A 17,563-nucleotide genomic window follows, 5' to 3' on the forward strand; every position below is an offset into this window, starting at 1 on the left:
TGTAAAGTTGGGAAATTGGAAAGAAGAAAGATTAGATTTCTGTTTGTGGGGTAATGGCATTGATGGGGAGATGTAGTTGTGAACACACATACATACATGCGTATCACACTACGAATACCACACAGCTTCAAACATTTACTTTTTAGCATGCAGCTGTATTCTGGTCCAGTACAAGGGCTTCATGGGTCGTGGAGGTTCGACGACTCCTTTCCGGGCCGCCTTCTCATGCGCCATGCCCAGGGCGTAGAGTCCCAACGGCAGGGGGGGTGGGAGAGCTCCCAATATGCAGGGTACAGAGGGGCCACCAGCCCCTGGAGGGGGAGGTGGGGGTGGTGGAGGTCCCCCAATGCCAGGGAGTGGAGGCGGACCCATTCCAGGAAGAGGAGGGGGCGGAGGCGGGCCTGGCCCTTGTCCTGGCAAAGGAGGAGGTGGAGGAGGGGGTATGGCACAGCCTGGTAAGGGCGGAGGAGGTGGGGGAACACCCATTCCTGGTAAAGGAGGTGGGGGCGGGGGCATGGCAGAGCCAGGGAGAGGGGGTGGTGGAGGTGGTGGTGGCATTGCACCGCCAGGTAGGGGAGGGGGTGGGGGCGGACCCACAAATCCGGGCAAAGGAGGGGGCGGGGGTGGGGCTACAAATCCTGGAAGGGGAGGAGGGGGTGGTGGTGGGGGAGGGGGCACAGGTACGCCAGGCAGTGGGGGGGGAGGCGGCGGGGGTGGGGGCTGAATCCCACTCTGTTGCTGCTGTTGCTGGCATTTACAAACAAACCCCTGGCTTGCCTTAGGGGACATGGGCACAGCTGGCTCTGGGAGGGTCCCAGGGGCGGGGCAGGGGGCGGGGGGCGGGAGAAGCACTTCCCCGTCTACGCTGGGCACGGAGGGAGGGGCTGATGTTGGCGTTTGATCCGGTAAAGGCACTTTAAATTTAAAGCTCTCGTCCACGGGCGACGTCTGCACTGACTTGGCCTCTAGGCTGCTCGGTGCCAGCCCCTCAGTCTGCAGGTCTACATCACAGAAATCCTTCAACGCCACCTCTTCACTTCCACACTCCTGGTCCTTAGTGCAAACATCCTTCTCCACAGACGGGTACTGATTCTCCAGCTCCGCGATTTTGGTCCTTAGATCCTCGATAGTCTGCTCCAGCTGCTGAATCACATTGACGTGCTCCTCCTTCAACTTCACCGTTTTCAACACCGATTCCTCCTGAGGAGAGACGGGGAAGAGAAAGACACTTGGTGGGACTGTTCACACACTCACTGGAAGCTCGATGGGCCTTCAAGTCATAACAAGCCAAAGAAAGAACACATCTTATTGTAGGGCAGGGTTATTCTACGCCTTTACCTCCTGTGGAGAAGTAGGGAATGGAGAGACACAGGCATGGTTATGCTCTTCAAGCACCAACGACACATAGCCTTTAAGCAATAATGGCTAAAATAACATATCTAATTGTATTATAGTATGGTATGTCTGAGGGGTTTGGTCGAAAACAAGGCCTTTCTTTATGGCTGCAAGAGACATGCACACTTTCAAAAGAACAACAAAGTATTGAGATTGAAGGGGGAAGAAGAAGAAAGAAAAAAAAAAAAAAAAAAAAAAAAAAAAACTTAAGGATGAGCCGCTTATGAGTCTACAGCCAGTCCACAATACAAATTCATTACACACAAAGGTGGTGATGTACCACAGCTCCAGAAAAGGAAACCAGCCCAGGGGCGACAGTATATAAGTAACCGAGCTATACGAGAGAAGTCGAGGAAGTTCAAAAGTCTAGACTGCCGGGTTTTAGCGATGGCTCCTTGTGGGGAACCGAAGATTCCACCCTTAAGTGCCGTCCTACAGTGATGAAGGCAGCAGAGAGCGTCAAAGCAACCAGACGATGTGGCTGCTGACGGGGGTTTCGGCAGTTACAGTACAGTGTTGTGGGTGCACAGTTACAACTGCAATAGATTTTTTAAAAAAAATCTGCCTTCGTTTTGGCTGAATGATGGCCAGGATGCCATTACAGACCCTCACGGCAGACAATTTCCTTCTGTACACAAACAGAGGAGTCTTACTGCTGATGTATGTACCTGATATGATCTCACCGTTTGAACTGTATGAAATAGATTCTTCCACCCCCCCCCCCCCCCATTTCTACTGCTTAGTTATCTCAGCTTCATCATCTTCAGTACAAAAGGATTCAATAAAAACATGAAAAAGGACATAGACTGAATTGAACCAAATCAAAGTGAGACAATTATCAATTTAATGAATCAAAACAGAATCTTATAAATAAATATTATTTTTCCCCCACTGCAGGCATATTTAATGCCAGCATATTCAATTTCCTGCAACTGATGAGGATTTCTTGCAGGATAGTTTTCCTACAAAATAACCAAGACAAAAACATCCCATTTGATGACAAAGTGGCAACCCATTAGTATATCAATTATATTAATGACAAATTAAAAATGTTTTAAATATTTTTTGTTTTAGATTTTAATGGATTTTTCACAATGTTATCTAACTGCTAATATTACCTTTTAATTATGAACAGCTTCAAGGAAATTAAATCCAATAAGAACAGGATGACAATTTGGAAACGCTTTACAATAAGGTCATATGAATTTGCATTAAGTACTGTAGTTGTTAATGATGAATTAATGATGTACAAATACATCAATTAAACAATAAATTAACTTCATTAGCGGTTAATTAATACATTAACTACGGTATTAGATACATGATTATTTATAAATTCGTAAAACACAGGATAAACATAATTAGTTAAGCATTAACAAATACATTAACTGTTTTTTTATTCCAATATGAATTGGCATTAAATAATGTAGTCGTTAACAAGAATTAAAAATACAAATTCATTAAAAAAGCTGTTCAGTAGTTAGTAGTTAACAACTACATTTGCTATTGCCAATTCACGTTACCTTAATTATAAAGTGTCGCTGACATTTTTAGTTAAGACACAGTGGGATCTCAAATGTTATTGCCAAGAGTTAAATAAGGAGTCAAGTCCCAAATGATTGTAATCACACTATTAATAACTATGATTTCTCGTTTAAAATCTCCCATAGACATTATACTGCAACAAACTGTAGAATTCTAGAACTTTTGACACAAAAAGACTTCAACGCCCAGTCTACTGTATGGAATGCAGTAGCCAGTTCATACTGAATTGAACCAAGTGGCTACATTCATAAAGTAAGCTGGTGCTGCCCCCTAATGGGGAAATTACACCATAATCTTTATGTAAAGACTTGCAATCAAGTCAGGGAGAGACCATCTCTGCAAAATGTACAGCGTACCAGTAAGAAATCAGCTACACCGGAAATGCATATTGCTTTGACAAAGTCATAAAAAAAGCCACATATGTGCTATTGACTGCTAAAATCACTCCTTCGTTACAGTAATGAGCCAAACAGACAAGAACCAAACTATGATTGTCAGCGCAGATTTTGTCTATCTGCTTAACATGGTGGCACATAACTGATCATACTGCTGCCCGGGCAGAACAGTTTTCAAGCAGCAGGACCACGCTTGCCTCATAAAAGAAGAGCTATTACCGGTAAGTTGTGAGTTTGTGCTCTGCCTGCACCACCTGCGCGTGTAATGCAGTCCTCTGGTGCAGGAACTGCACAGCTTTAACTGCAGGAATGCAGAGTGAAACAAAGCAGCTGCAGGCTGTGCTCATTTGAGAGGACACGAATGCCAAGTCCATACTTCTCCAAAATTGACAAAGAATGCTGAAGCATTAGGAACAGGCCCTACAATGGGAATTAGCCAATCAAATATTGGGGCTAAATATATAAAGGGTATAGACAGAACAAACACCACCCATGTGCTACCATTTAATAATAATGTATATAATCTTTTAAGCTGAAGGGGGATAAACTTTTTTCAATGTCTTTTCATCAGAGGAGCCGAACCATAAGGGTAATATTTACTGTAAGGACTAGCAGTACATCATCTTCTCCACAAGAGGACGGTATTTTCAACAAATAAAGGTCTTTTCCATTTGCACTTTCACTTCAGATGTTAATAAATTTGTTTTCCCACACCCTGAAGAGGCAATTCCTGCAGTAAACTAACAGGTCACACCTCTTTGCTGCCTTTGTAAGTGTGTTTCAAAAAGGTACAAAAACATTTGTTTCCCCTCACTACTCAAAGAAGGACAATCATCTTCCTCCCGGTGGAATGTAAATACACCTGTAAGTGTCCGGCTTCCTGTCCCATGCACACTGTTTACCTGCAGCTCATATACTCTGTCTTTATGCTGTTTCTTCAGTCCCAGGATGAGCGATTGATGCTCTGAAAAGAACAAAAAATGAGAAAGAAAGAATGTCAAAATGTCAAATTCAGTACATAACACGCAGCTTTTATGGAGGATCAGTACCCTGTACCAAATTGGCATTCTGGTTACTCATCTAGCTTTCATAAATGGCATTCCAGCATGTTTCAGCTCAACTGGAAAGTGCACATATTCATAATTCATATGGCAAAGCCTGGTTGGTTTAACATTCGAAAGCATTAGGAATGGAGAAGACGCAGGACCTGCAGTGATGAAACTGCAGGTAAACTTTTCTAAATGTTAGAATTTCAAAAGCAGCCACATCCCTAAAACAATCAATTTTAACGGTGAAGTAAAATGTATGTTATATAGAGGGAACAGGCTTAAAACGCATCCTGGAAATTGGACAAAGCTAAGCCATGGATACTGAAACAAATCAAATGAAACCTCACAGGCTTTCACCTAAAGGGAAAGCACAGGTTTTCTTAGAGGGAACGGACGGGAAAGTTCTGGAGATAAGCAGTGCTGAGAATCTCAATGCGCCAATGTAGCGAGCAGGCAGTGACTCATTCCATGTTGCTGGGCAACCCTGCTCCTTATAGTCAGTGTAAATACAAACACAAAGGCGTGCACAGATGCACCCAAGAACATCAAATTAATCAAATTATGGAAAAATGCTGCGATTACTGTAAGACTAGAGAAAAATAATTTTTCAGTGAAGTTCTGTCTTCAAATTGAGAACAATAATTGCGTACATACAAATCGCAAAACGGACAACAACAAGTATAATAATACTCACCGTCCTCATCCTCTAGAGATGCGTTATTGCATGAAGTAAAGAAGAAAAGCACACTTTAAAAACAACCCCATCTATGTCGTCTTTTCCTCTGAAACGCCCAGTTTACAAACAGGACTGCACTGCGAAGATCACAGCAACAAGGGCTATATTTCTCCAGACACATTTGTCTAGCATGCAGTGAAGCCTACCCTTAAAACCTCTTTAGTTAAAAAGGTACAGAGCGATCCTGCATATCTTAACTTGGGCTCTCATTCTCTTTCTTCCAGGGTGCATAAATCTGCAAGCTAACAAAGGCTAAAGCTACAGGGCTTCAACTAGCCACTAAAAGCAGCAACAAGAAAAGGAGAAAATAATGAAATCAAAACAACGAAAAAGAGAGAGTCCTGCGCAGGCTATGAAGAGAGACGAACAGCTCAAGTTTTGGCACAGCGATAAGTTCTGTATGTTACACCCTAAATTCTGTCTAATGCGTGACGTGTTCACACATTATTCAACATACCGGCCTCAGTGTACTGCAGCCCCGGCTTCTGGTCCCCGTCAGGCTTTTGCGGGGGCCACAGGGCCTGGATACGCCCAGGGATGCGCCCCTCAAAGTTCTCAAAGGAGTGAGGGGGCTGGCTGACCGCAGCCCAGGTGTAGAGCTGGTCTTGCTGTGGGGAGACCAGGACAAAAAAAAGGGGTCGTCTGATTAGCAGAGTAGCCCAACGGGCTAATCCCAGGACACGCATTCAATCACTGCAGCAGCGATACTGATACTGAACTCACCCACAGCCACAATGACCAAGACACAATAACATGAATTCTCAGAGCATCGCGGCTGGCTTATACCGGAATATGTTCAGTTTTATAAGGAAGTATTATAGTTCACAATTTCTGTGGAACCAAGTGACCAACAGGGAAGTCTTTAGTCAGGTACAGGAATTTACAGATGATGCCCCGTGTTAATTTTAACATTTACTTACTTCATTTAATGACTGATATTTTATTTGCCAAAATAAAATATCCAAATCTCATTCCACGTCATTTGAAAATGGTCTAGCGGTTAGGAATCATTTTTACAAAACATGATAGTTATACTCAGTAAAATCAAACGATTCACGCAACTGGAGTCTCAAAGGGATATCCGTAAAATGAAAATGGACACAAAGCACATCCAGATGGAATCACACAAAACATTTTGCATTGCAGATTCTCAATGAATCATGTCAAAACCCTCTGTGCTCTGACTCTGGAAATTCAAGCCATTCATTTCTTTCTGGAAAGCAGACTAGAACGACAGAAAGAGAAAGAGAGAGGGAGAGACAGAGAGAGCTGACCTGCATGTGCTCAAATAGACTGCATTGTCGGCGAACAGTTTTCTTCAGTTTGAGCCAGGCCAGATCCAGACGCCTCTCCCTCTCGTCCCCCCTCCTGTGCCGGGTGACCTCTAGTAGCCCCTTGAGAGCCTCAGGCACTGGGGAGAAGGGAGCCATGCCCCTGAGCGCAGGGGCAGTCTGGGTCGGATTCTCAGCCCTGCCACTGCTCAGACCCTCCATACACCAGAAAGCATAATTTCCCTGAGCGGAATATTCCGGATTCAGGCGGCAGCGGGTCCCAGCTGAGCCGGGGCGCGGAGTGTGGCTCTGATGACTCAAGCTTCTTTTGTCATCACAGGAAGTAAGAGGAGCGGACGGGGACACCGTGCCGCAGTTTCGGTTGCATCGGAGCACCCGCCCCTCTCATCCGAGATGAAAGCGGGCAGAGAGAAGATGGGAGAAAATGACTGACACAATCCAAAATGCAGCATCGGTCACAGGCGAAAATGCAGGAGAGCTCCAGAAGGTGCAGCTGGGTCTCACACAGCATTAGCAGTCTCCTTGCCTCATGCTGTAAACACTTCCTTCAGCAGGTAAAAATGAACCCGAAATCCCAGCGGCCTTTTCAGAAGATTCGCCACGAAGCTGCCCGCTATTGCACAGGGGTCCCACTCACATTTAAAACAGGCAATTCCACAGCCCCACTGAAGGGAGCCTCTAACAGCCCCAGTGGCCCTGATGGCGTACGGCCATCCCTAGCTTCCAGAAAACGACCAGCCTGCAGTCAGATCGGGTTCCACAATGACAACACTGCCCGTGCGCGAAGGGGAGGGAGGGAGCCAGAGGACCTTCAATTATTCACAGGTCAGCCTCTGTCACGGCTGGCCCTGCTCAGACCTGCTTAGACGCAGTATTGGGCCTCAGTCTCATGGCTGGGCCAGTCGGGCACAAGCAAGAGGGAGAGGGGGGTTGTGAGAATGTACAGGAGAAAAGCCTCAGTAAAATCCAGAGTCCAATCTCCTGCACACCAGCACTCGGTCCAGACACCCATCACAACCCCTCCCCACCCGAACACCAATTCATGTGACCAATCACCATGCGCATGGTTTAGAAAAACTGTGGTACAGTAACAGTAGTGTGCCCCATTTACTCTGAAATCTTGTTTCTATGAACACCCAGCAAATCAGAGAAAGACAAATCTCACTTAATTACTATGGATTGTCCAAAAAAAGGGAAGGATCAGCCCTAACACTGATCTTCACAGAATACCCAGACAGGAGAAGCCGCTTATTCTGCTGACCGAAAAGCCCCTTAACACCATCATACTGGGAGAAAAAAAAAACCGTGGCACTAAGAACAATAACGCATATTATTTCTCAGGAGGATGGTATTTTTCTTTCGATAGTTGGATTGAATATTGCATTCTCATCACACCTTTCATGACAATATCAAGGTCTGCCTTGAAAGCGAGATATTTTACCTCAGTAGAGCCCACTGAGATAAACCATAAATAAGAGTTATCTGGATGGTGCTACAATTGGGAAAAAGAACCGTGACAGATACATTTTGATAAATTTGAAACACAAAATAAAATTGTAAATCGTAAAATTGTGAAAGCATCATACTGTGACCCATAGCCTTTGCAAATGTAAAAGACTCAGATGTTCTGTGCTCTCAGTCTTGACCTAGATGATAATTTAGTGATTTGTTTGTTTCACTAATAATAATAATAATAAAAACTATAAAAGGATCTCTCTAATCAAGAGAGGGATGCTGATGGGACAAACGACTGCAGTACTCCATCTCTGCCTCATGGCGGAGTGGAGAGCAGCTGGTCAGGCTCAGGGAAGGCGGAAGCTGCTGCAGCATCCGAGCGACGTCAGCCCCGGGCACGTGTGGGTGTTACGCAACCCAGTCAGCAGATGGCATACGCATGGGGCTGTGTGTGTGTGTGTGTGTGTGTGTGTGTGTGCGCGCGGCTATGTGTGTGTGTGTGTGTGTGTGCGCGCGCGGCTATGTGTGTGTGTGTGTGTGTGTGTGTGTGTGCGCGCGCGCGCTTTATGTGCATGCGTACCAAACGATTTCCAGGAAAACAACATTTAGACGCAGCATTTACATTGAGGCTGCAGTGATTTACATGGCTGATCCCACATTAAAAGGTACCATAAAAATAAGACTGAAAGAAACAAATCACAGCCTTCAGGATGGTCATTTACATTATGCACACTGTATATCGCATTAACTTTTTTTAAAAATCCCTTGAAACAGTTCAATTAAATGGCTATATCAGTTAGTGTGTGTGTGTGTGTGCGCGGAGAGAGAGAGAGAGAAACACATCCAGGTGCAAAGCTGTGAATCCACACGGATAGCAGAGCAAGAGGACAGTGAATCATCCCGGAGAATGGCAGGTCACATGATGCGCCCAATAAGGAAACAGGAGAGCAAGCAGCTTCTACAGCACACCACATAATATCAGTCCCTGCTACTCAGTGTGCCACACAACATCCGCACAAACAAAGCACAACAGCGTAAAAGGGGCAGGCCAACAAGACGCACAGCACACTGTACACACAGGGCATTTGTCTTGCTGAATGGACGCTTTACTGGCAGTGATACAAAACAGCCTTAATGAGGGTCAAAACCGATCCAGGAAGACATTTCTAGTCACTGAAACAAGTGTTGAATCAAATGGAACAACACAGAGCAGAAAACAAGGCTAATTGGCATTTAGATTTTTAAGGTGAATTGATTAAAGCCATGAAGATAAAAGGATTCATGGATGTCAAAACCAATTTCAAATGAAAGCAACGCAAAAGTATTGCGTTCTGTGAAAAACGCACCCTTCTGTTGTTTTGCAAAATTAGTTTTGATCCTGCACAGTGCCCGTACTGAGAATGCTTCCCTGGGTTGACAACATGCATTAAAAAAGAAAAACAGGAATTCAATAAACTGGACGCGTAATATTTTATAAGTGCAAATCTAATCAGTGTTGATTTACACGGTGTCATGCAGTATGTCTCTGGGGCATTTGGGGGAGCAAACAAGGGCATGCACTAAGATTGCTGCAGAGAAATGCATCCTATCAAATATAATTTATTGTTATTTTATTATATTATTTTGGTTGATTAATTTAACTTGTTTAAGAGGATGCATGTTTTGCTATGGGCTACTCAAATTTTACTGCAGCTAAGTGTAATAAAATTGAAAGCCTTGAAATTAATGAAAATTCATGACAGCAAACACTCCTCGCTTTGAACTCTCAGGTGTCCATTAGCTCCCTTGTAAGGCCCACCCTGTTATGTGGGAGCTGGACCCTGCCAAGAATTTCAATTCATGATAATTTGGCCCTTCCAGTGCATCTCCTGCTGATTCAGGGAGATGAAACTGTTATTGTAAGGTCTACAGAGCTGTATCACATTGTTTCAAGATTCCACCCTACACTCGTTCATTCACGTACGTTATTTTAATCATTTCACGTATCACATCCCCTCTATCTGACCTTAGCCCTCACTACTTCCATACAATCCAACAGTCAAAGGTTAAGGGACTGATCTCCTCCTTCCTCCTCAACATACCCAAACCCACAAGCAAAACCCAGCAAGCTAGCAGATCAGCTATACAAAGACGGGTTCCTCACATCAAACTTGGCGGTGATCTGGGAGGCGCTGCCTCCGTACTGCTCCCGGAAGCAGTCGCTGAAGGGCAGGAGCAGCCCCATGGCCAGGATGCGCGAGCACAGCTTCTCCGCTTCCTCTGGCTGGGTGTCCTCCTGCTGCCGGAAGAACTTCTCCAGCAGGGTGCGCCCTAGAGACGGAGGGAGAAACATCAGCTGCAGGAGCACCAAACTCCAAAGCTGAAATAACGCCGTAAAGAAAACAGTACATCCCATACAAGACTGCTAGTATAGAGCCGTAAAGAAAACAGTACATCCCATACAACACTGCTAGTATAGAGCCGTAAAGAAAACAGTACATCCCATACAACACTGCTAGTATAGAGCCGTAAAGAAAACAGTACATCCCATACAACACTGCTAGTATAGAGCCGTAAAGAAAACAGTACATCCCATACAACACTGCTAGTATAGAGCCGTAAAGAAAACAGTACATCCCATACAAGACTGCTAGTATAGAGCCGTAAAGAAAACAGTACATCCCATACAAGACTGCTAGCATAGAGCCGTAAAGAAAACAGTACATCCCATACAACACTGCTAGTATAGAGCCGTAAAGAAAACAGCACATCCCATACAAGACTGCTAGTATAGAGCCGTAAAGAAAACAGTACATCCCATACAAGACTGCTAGTATAGAGCCGTAAAGAAAACACTGCATCCCATAAAACATTTTCATTAGGATTTCCAGGAAAACAACATTTAGAAGCAACATTTACATTTAAACAGTAGTAATTTTCAGGGTATATCCCATCCCCATGAAAATAAGAGTAAAAGAAACAAATTATTGTCCTTTACATAATGCACAACAATAACTAAAATAAAATAAAAATACACACTTGAAACAACAGTTCAGCGAAATGACTATCTGCCAATGACCGTTGTTCTTGAAGCAAGAATGCGTTTGTGAATGGATGCGTGTGTGCGCGTGTGTGTGTGAGAGAGAGAGAGAGAACAGCACAGTGCGAATTTAAGGTTCACTGCAGAAAAGGAAGAAGCAGAGAGATCTGTGACAGTCGCGAGTCTTCACTTCAGCTGAGGAATGAGTCAGCAGCTGCAGTAATTTCACTGCTTCCAAAGCTCCTCAATATGATAAACTGCTGAATTATATGAGCAGGTGATGGTTAAAATTCATAATGAACCCCTCTATGCTACAGCTGGCAGGGCCCGTCTTGATCCGGAATTTGTACTTCCCTCCAAAAACAAAATTGCAATTCAGAAGCGGTGCCTTCCGTTTCATAAGCACACAAAAGGAAAAAAAGTAACAGCTCTTGTGTTTCAAACCCAGGGGCAGTTTATTTAACCACCCCACAGTTTATTTAGCTACACAACTCTCAGCTGAGCATCTCAAATACTGTCATCCCTAATCATATTCAAATCCTTAACCCGAAATTGTGGATGGTAAGGAATTTTTTTTTGGGGGGGGGGGGGGGGGGGGGGGGCATTAATTCTTAATGTTCATAATTCCCAAGAGGTTTGGGAATGAGATGTGTAGACAGGAAACGCTAGCATGGCCAGTGTTCCCCTGAGCGAGGCAATTTATCAGGGACTCATCCGTAAACATCCAGCTGTATAGATGCCAGTGGGAAGCTGTACACATGCTTATAAACAATGTAACCGTGCAGGGAAAACGTTCCAATTTTCCCGCTTAAATGAACCCACACACAACATTCCTGGTTCTGAAAAAAAATGGAGCCGTGCAGATCAAAATCCCGGATAATCACAAAATGTTAATCCAGGGCAGCTGAGAGGATTGTGGGATAATGAAGTGAACGGTGATCGATGAATGAAGTTTATTCTTTACTTCCTAATATTTCTTCCATGAACCAATAAAAAGCCAAGACAGAAAGAATGGATGCCCAGCAAAATCAAAAAAGATTAAATGCAACACAACACTGAGGGGTCCCAGCCATGTTCAAACCGCCACGTGGCAAACAGGTTTACAAATACTGCAAATCAAATTAACCTGTAGGGCCACTCATAATGTGATCGTAACAGCGCCCACTTTCCTGCAGTCAAACCAGGCAATAAATAGGCCCAATTGAATTAATACCGCTCCAGGTCTCTCGTTAGTCAATTTCAGGGTTAGCGTGGAAATGCACACCAAAACTTCGATCTGAACCGTCTGCGCTATCCTATCCCTGCCTCGCATGTAAAATTAGCGGCAGCTATGCTTTTAAAACGACAGTCGCTGAGATTTATTCCTCGAAATAATTCACAGCTCCGCGGGGTTTAAGTGAAGGGGGGGGGGGGGGGGGGGGTGAGATATTCTGGCAGCTCAGGAGACTGTAGCTACAGTATGTGATGTCTGGCAGCGGTGGGGGATTAGTGAAAAACTGGCTATAACGATCTCAGGGGATTTCAGGCGCACGGTTGCACTCCCAGTGTGACAGTGAACAGATCAGAGCACACACGTTGATGAAGGCCCTCGACCCAGTGTAAATATTGCCGGGTTACTGCGTTTCATCTAGAACGGCGAGTCAACCTGGATGACATCCAAGACAAGAGGTGAGGATTTATCGGACAATGTTCACAACGGCAGGAGATGACATATATGCTAACCAAATCCAGACAAATTCAAACCGGTCCCATTCGCAAATAGCGAGGGTGAAGGGGGGCTTTCAGATTTATTAAATGTCTTCCCACTTACATAAGATTCATAGGAATACACAGGATCACATGCTGCATGTTTTAGGTTTTCATATTAGTCATACTCTTCTGAGAAAACGAAAGGTACACACATGGAAGCCAAACATGCACATTTTGCAGTGAGGCACCATTGTTTTTCAATCTGTCAAACATTCTGATTTCAAATGAATGTGACACTGTATCTTCAAATCTATCCCACTGAACAAAGGCAGCCTAGTACTTGGAGACAAAAATGTTAGATTTGGACGCAAAATAAATTTTGCTTGGTAGGTTTACAGACATAATAAAGTACAAGGGCCTTTTTCCACAATGTGCAGCTTTAAAACAGTCAGTGCATTTCAAGGCACGGTGTCTAATTGAGGGTCTTGTTGTCGCCAAGCTCGCATTTCATTAATAGGGCTGTGACTGCTCTGACACCCCTCCCCCACCAACGCTGATATCCCATCAGCACGTTTCCAGGGTGATTGCTTCCTTTGTGCGATCCAGCCAGTTATACAACATGTAAACATCGTTCTCCAAAATATTCTATCCACATTGAGAACAAGCGTTTCTCTGTATATATACTCTCTCCTACACGTGGGGATTAGAAAAAGGCGTTCCAGCATCTCAAGATGTAGAGTGACTGATTTATGTCAAATCAGTATGCAAAGGCCCAAAGGCAAGCCCAATCAATGACTGCAGAGCTCAGTTACTGCAGGAGGAGGGGCCTTCGTTCCCGGTTACAAAGGATCTTCAACTGCACACAAACAGCACAGAAGAACAGCAGCAGCAGAGATATAACACCTCAATACAAAGCTGCTAGTATGACAACAAACAAAGGAATAGTAAATAAAATAGTATTTTCCTAAGTATGACTTTAGGAAAGTATGTAATCTTAATTTAGTACGATGCTTGATAGTAAAGTTTAAAAGGAAAAAATATATAGAATAAAATGTTATTATTTTACAGTCCAAATGCCAAATTTATATCGTCAGCAAAGCAATATCCCTAAACCCAGTGTTTGTAAGACCTCTAAAATTCAAGCAAACGTTATTCTGATTTCAGAACTCACTGTTAGAAGAAATGTGCTCCTCTTATTTGGATTATGTTGAAAACCACAACTTCTTTTAGACAAATTCACACTGCACACAATGGGCCTCTTTCACAGAACATGCGTACAATCACATTGGATCGTAAACTGCTTGCAAGAATGTTACCAAGGACATTTCGGCATTCATCATTTTTTTAAAAATCTGTATTTGTTCATGGCTCTTTCCTCATGCAAATGACCTGAACAGGATTACGCATAACATTTACAAACAGCCAATATTCATCATCTCATACGCCTGGGATACGTACAAAAATGTCTGCACATGTTTCACAAATCTCACCTTGTTATTTCGTAGGAACATTTGTAAGAACAAAAGTAAGAATAATTTAAGAAAAAATTTTGTGAATGAGGCCCAATCTCTGCACATTTTGGGCCATTTTAGAACCAAAACCTTACAACACGTGTCCAGAAAATTAAAAAAACAGAACAAGCTTAAACACTCTTACATCCAACTTATATAAACAAACTGAACGTTAATGTTCAGCTGAGAGGGCCGGCAATGAACCGGAAACTATGAAAACGCTTTCTCTACTGATGTCCCTGATCACGCTACCTCACCTGACTTCATAGTAACCTGCTAATGTGCTGAAAACAACACTGACGCACCACAGGAAGTGAGGCTGGACTCTCGCTCGGTTTCTCTGTGTTTAAGGAAGTGACAGCCAACACAACGCTGACAGTTAGCCCAGAAAAAGAATTGGACTGCCCAAAATTCCCACTGCCCAAAATTCCCACTGCCCTTCTCACCCAGCCACAGATTCAATAGCCTTTGGCGTACATTTATGCTAAACGAGGCGTATCAAGGACAAAACAGCTGAGCCCAATAGGAGAAAAGCTGCCATTAGAAGCAAGGCTATTTGGAGGTGTGAATTTCAATACTATTAATAATAAATGGGGCAAAAAAGGTTTCAATATTGAATATGAACTGCAATAGTATAGGTCATTTAAAATGTGTTAACCCCAAGATGAATATCTACAGTAAATATATCTGAGAGCACTAAACTGGTCACCTATATGAGTTCAGAAATATGACCAGCTTGTATAAGACATAACAGCATGGTATGGCGATGGTATGATGAAGATGAGTATTATTATCTTTGTAAAAATTTTAAAAATAATAAGATAAAACAACAAACAGCAATGAAAGTTGACAATTAAACTGCTAGGAGATATGACGTCAACAACAACAAAAACAACAACAACAGCCACTTACCAGTGAAGACATCTTGAAAGCTACACGTGGAGGCCTGCACGCCGGACGACTTGCGTGTGGCGCACAGGGGCTGGCTTCCGCCGTGCAGCCTCTCCTCCGAGCCGCCGTACTCCAGGTAGTCGGCCGAATCGGCCTTCTGGTGCTTGAGCTTGTTGAGCTCCTCCGTCCAGTCGGCCGAGTGGCTGAGCAGGCCGGCGATGCTGTTGGCCCGCTGCCTCTTCGCCCTCCTCTTGTCCAGCCTGTGGTCCTCCTCATGGCAGCGCCTCTGGAAGAGGGGACTCTGGGACGGCGAGGGTCCCGGCGAGTGGTTGGGCGAGCTTAGCTGCCGGGTGGTGGTTTTGATGTAGGACGGGTGGATGGGGGGGTAGGGCTTGACGGACGGGGACGAAGCGTTGGACAGGGTGGACTTGAGCAGACGGGTTGCCAGGGGGCTCTCGGAGGGCCACTGGGAGAAGGACACGCTGCTCTTCCTGCGGTGGACGCGGGGGAGGCCGTCGGCCTGCTCCGGGTCCAGGTCCCCGCTGCCCAGCGACTCCAGGGACTGGCTGACCCCCTCCCTCCCGTTCACGGACCCGTCCTCCCGGCCCCGCGCTACATCGCCGTGGCTACCAGTCAAACTGGGAGGCAGATCCAAGCCATTCTCCTCCTCCGGGGGCTCCTCCGCGCTTTCAAAAGAGCCCGTGAGGTCGGGGAAGCTGTTGGCGCTGGTCGTCTTGGTAACGGCGCTCCCGTTTCTCCCCTCGGCCTCAGCTGCCGGGGGCTGAGCGATTTCGCTGAATGGCTCCGGCTCCTTTGTCCCAGACGCGGCACAAAGGGCCGTCTCTGCCTCCCCCGGCTCCTCGCTGCGGTCCCGCGCAGCGCAGCCCGAATCCTCCTCCTCCTCCTCCACCGCCTCCTCCCCCTCCTCCAGAGAGAAGCTGAGCTCCACCGCCAGGCCGTTCTCCCGGTCGGAGACCTCCTCCGGGGCCGGGGGCTGCTCCGAGGCAGGGGGGGCGGGCTGGGGCTCAGCTGCCGGGGTGAATTTAAGCTCCGATTTCCAGCCCAGCTCCTCAGCTGTGGAAATAATGACCCCCTGCTGCAGCCTAATAGCCTGCTGGATGTCGGCGAGCAGATCCTCCTGCTCGGCAGCCGAGTGGAAGCTGTAGATGTCCGTGTCGGAGCCCGAGCTGGCTCTTTGTCCCTCCTGCGTCTCCACCGTGGTCTGCCGGCTCGCGGCCGTGAGGTGGAAGCGCTCGGGCTCGGTGTCCGAGTGCCCCAGCTCGTCGGCGGAGAGGCTGAGGTCGGGGGTTTTGGTCTGAAGGGAATGCGCGCTGTCCAGCTCGTCATTCTGCGAGGCCCGCGTGTCCAAAACATCCTCCTTCGAGCCCCCCGACAAGCCCTTCGCCTTGGACAGGTTTTTCCGGATCCGGATGTTCGAAAACACCGAGGATTTGGACTCCGATTTGGATTTCTTCTTGCCAGCGTCCCCCCCCTTGCCGTGTTTACCGTGCGATCTCTTGCCGTGAAATCCTTTCTTTGTGCTCTCCGCCTCCCTGGGCCCCCCACCGTCGTCCCCACCGTCGCTGGCCTCCCCCGCTGCCCTCCGCAGCTTGGCATCCTGGTTCCCCATGTTTTTCGGCAGGAGCGCTCCCCGGGCAATCAAGCCATGCCCGTGACAGCCGCTGGCCTCTGTGCCTCCTCCTGACGAGGCGCTGACGCTAACGCTGCTGCTGCTGCTGCTGCTGCGTGCTAATCCGCGCTCGCTTTCCGGTGACGCGAGCGGCGCTGGTGCTGATGCGAAGGAAGCGAGCGCCTGCTCTCGCTCTCCCCCGTCCGCCCGAGCAGCCGCGCTGCATAATAGGCTGCCGGAGGAACGGCCCCCTGGGACATGCTCAGTGCAGCGCGGCTGCCCGCAGTCGCCGCCTTCCCACGTCTGCTGCTGCTGCTGCTGCGGTTTGTGCTGCTGCTGTTGTTGTTTGTGCTGCTGCTGTTGTTGTTGTTTGTGCCGCTGCCGTTTGTTCACGCTCCCCTCGGCCTCTCTGCTCCGCTCTTTAAAAGGAGTCCTGACAAAATGCTCCGTTATAGCGGGGACCTGAATCTCTCTGGTCTGAATGGCTTGCATTGTGCACCTCGGGCAAAGCGGCTGCACTTTCACATCCTTGGATGTGGGCAAAATCTCAGGAAATTACAACTATAAACAAAAGAAAAATAAATGTTCAAACAACAGAAAATGGGGCATGTATGTAGATACATGCATGTGTTTTACATTTGAATTAACATTTGAATTTAATTCACTATTTTCAGGAAAAGAGCTATACAATTATTTTAACAGCGTAAATACTGTTAAGTGTACTTGAACTAGTGACAGTTTATATTAATGTGTACCAACATAGAAAATGATCCCTCACCAGCTAGACTGATAAAGTACATTGTCTTATTTGACACTACATTTTTTTTAAATTTAACATTTACTTGTTGGTGTTTATCAGACATTACTCAGGCACAAACAGAAGGCAATACTTTTTGAATAATTCCCTTTCCAGAAAAAGAGCTCATTAAACTGATTAGGATGTGTCAACAGTCATA

The 17,563-nt window shown here is 45.9% G+C and overlaps 1 protein-coding gene across 2 annotated transcripts in view; it reads right to left on the reverse strand.

Annotated features, from left to right (window-relative positions):
• fmn2b (formin 2b) overlaps positions 1-17,563 on the reverse strand; it is a 65,233-nt gene that overhangs the window by 46,272 nt on the left and 1,398 nt on the right. Inside the window, exons 2-7 of one of the 2 annotated variants that reach the window (XM_035406155.1) lie at positions 14,999-17,168; positions 10,011-10,177; positions 5,578-5,728; positions 5,079-5,090; positions 4,238-4,299; positions 140-1,200 (exon numbers count right to left, since the gene is read on the reverse strand). In XM_035406155.1, the coding sequence (XP_035262046.1) occupies positions 140-1,200; positions 4,238-4,299; positions 5,079-5,090; positions 5,578-5,728; positions 10,011-10,177; positions 14,999-17,099 (3,554 nt within the window). In that variant the 5' untranslated portion in view covers positions 17,100-17,168. The remainder of the gene's footprint in view (positions 1-139; positions 1,201-4,237; positions 4,300-5,078; positions 5,091-5,577; positions 5,729-10,010; positions 10,178-14,998; positions 17,169-17,563) is intronic. The other variant, XM_035406156.1, reaches the window with a different exon arrangement.

Source organism: Anguilla anguilla, chromosome 2 (assembly GCF_013347855.1).
Source record: "Anguilla anguilla isolate fAngAng1 chromosome 2, fAngAng1.pri, whole genome shotgun sequence".
In the NCBI taxonomy this organism is placed as follows: Eukaryota; Metazoa; Chordata; class Actinopteri; order Anguilliformes; family Anguillidae; genus Anguilla; species Anguilla anguilla.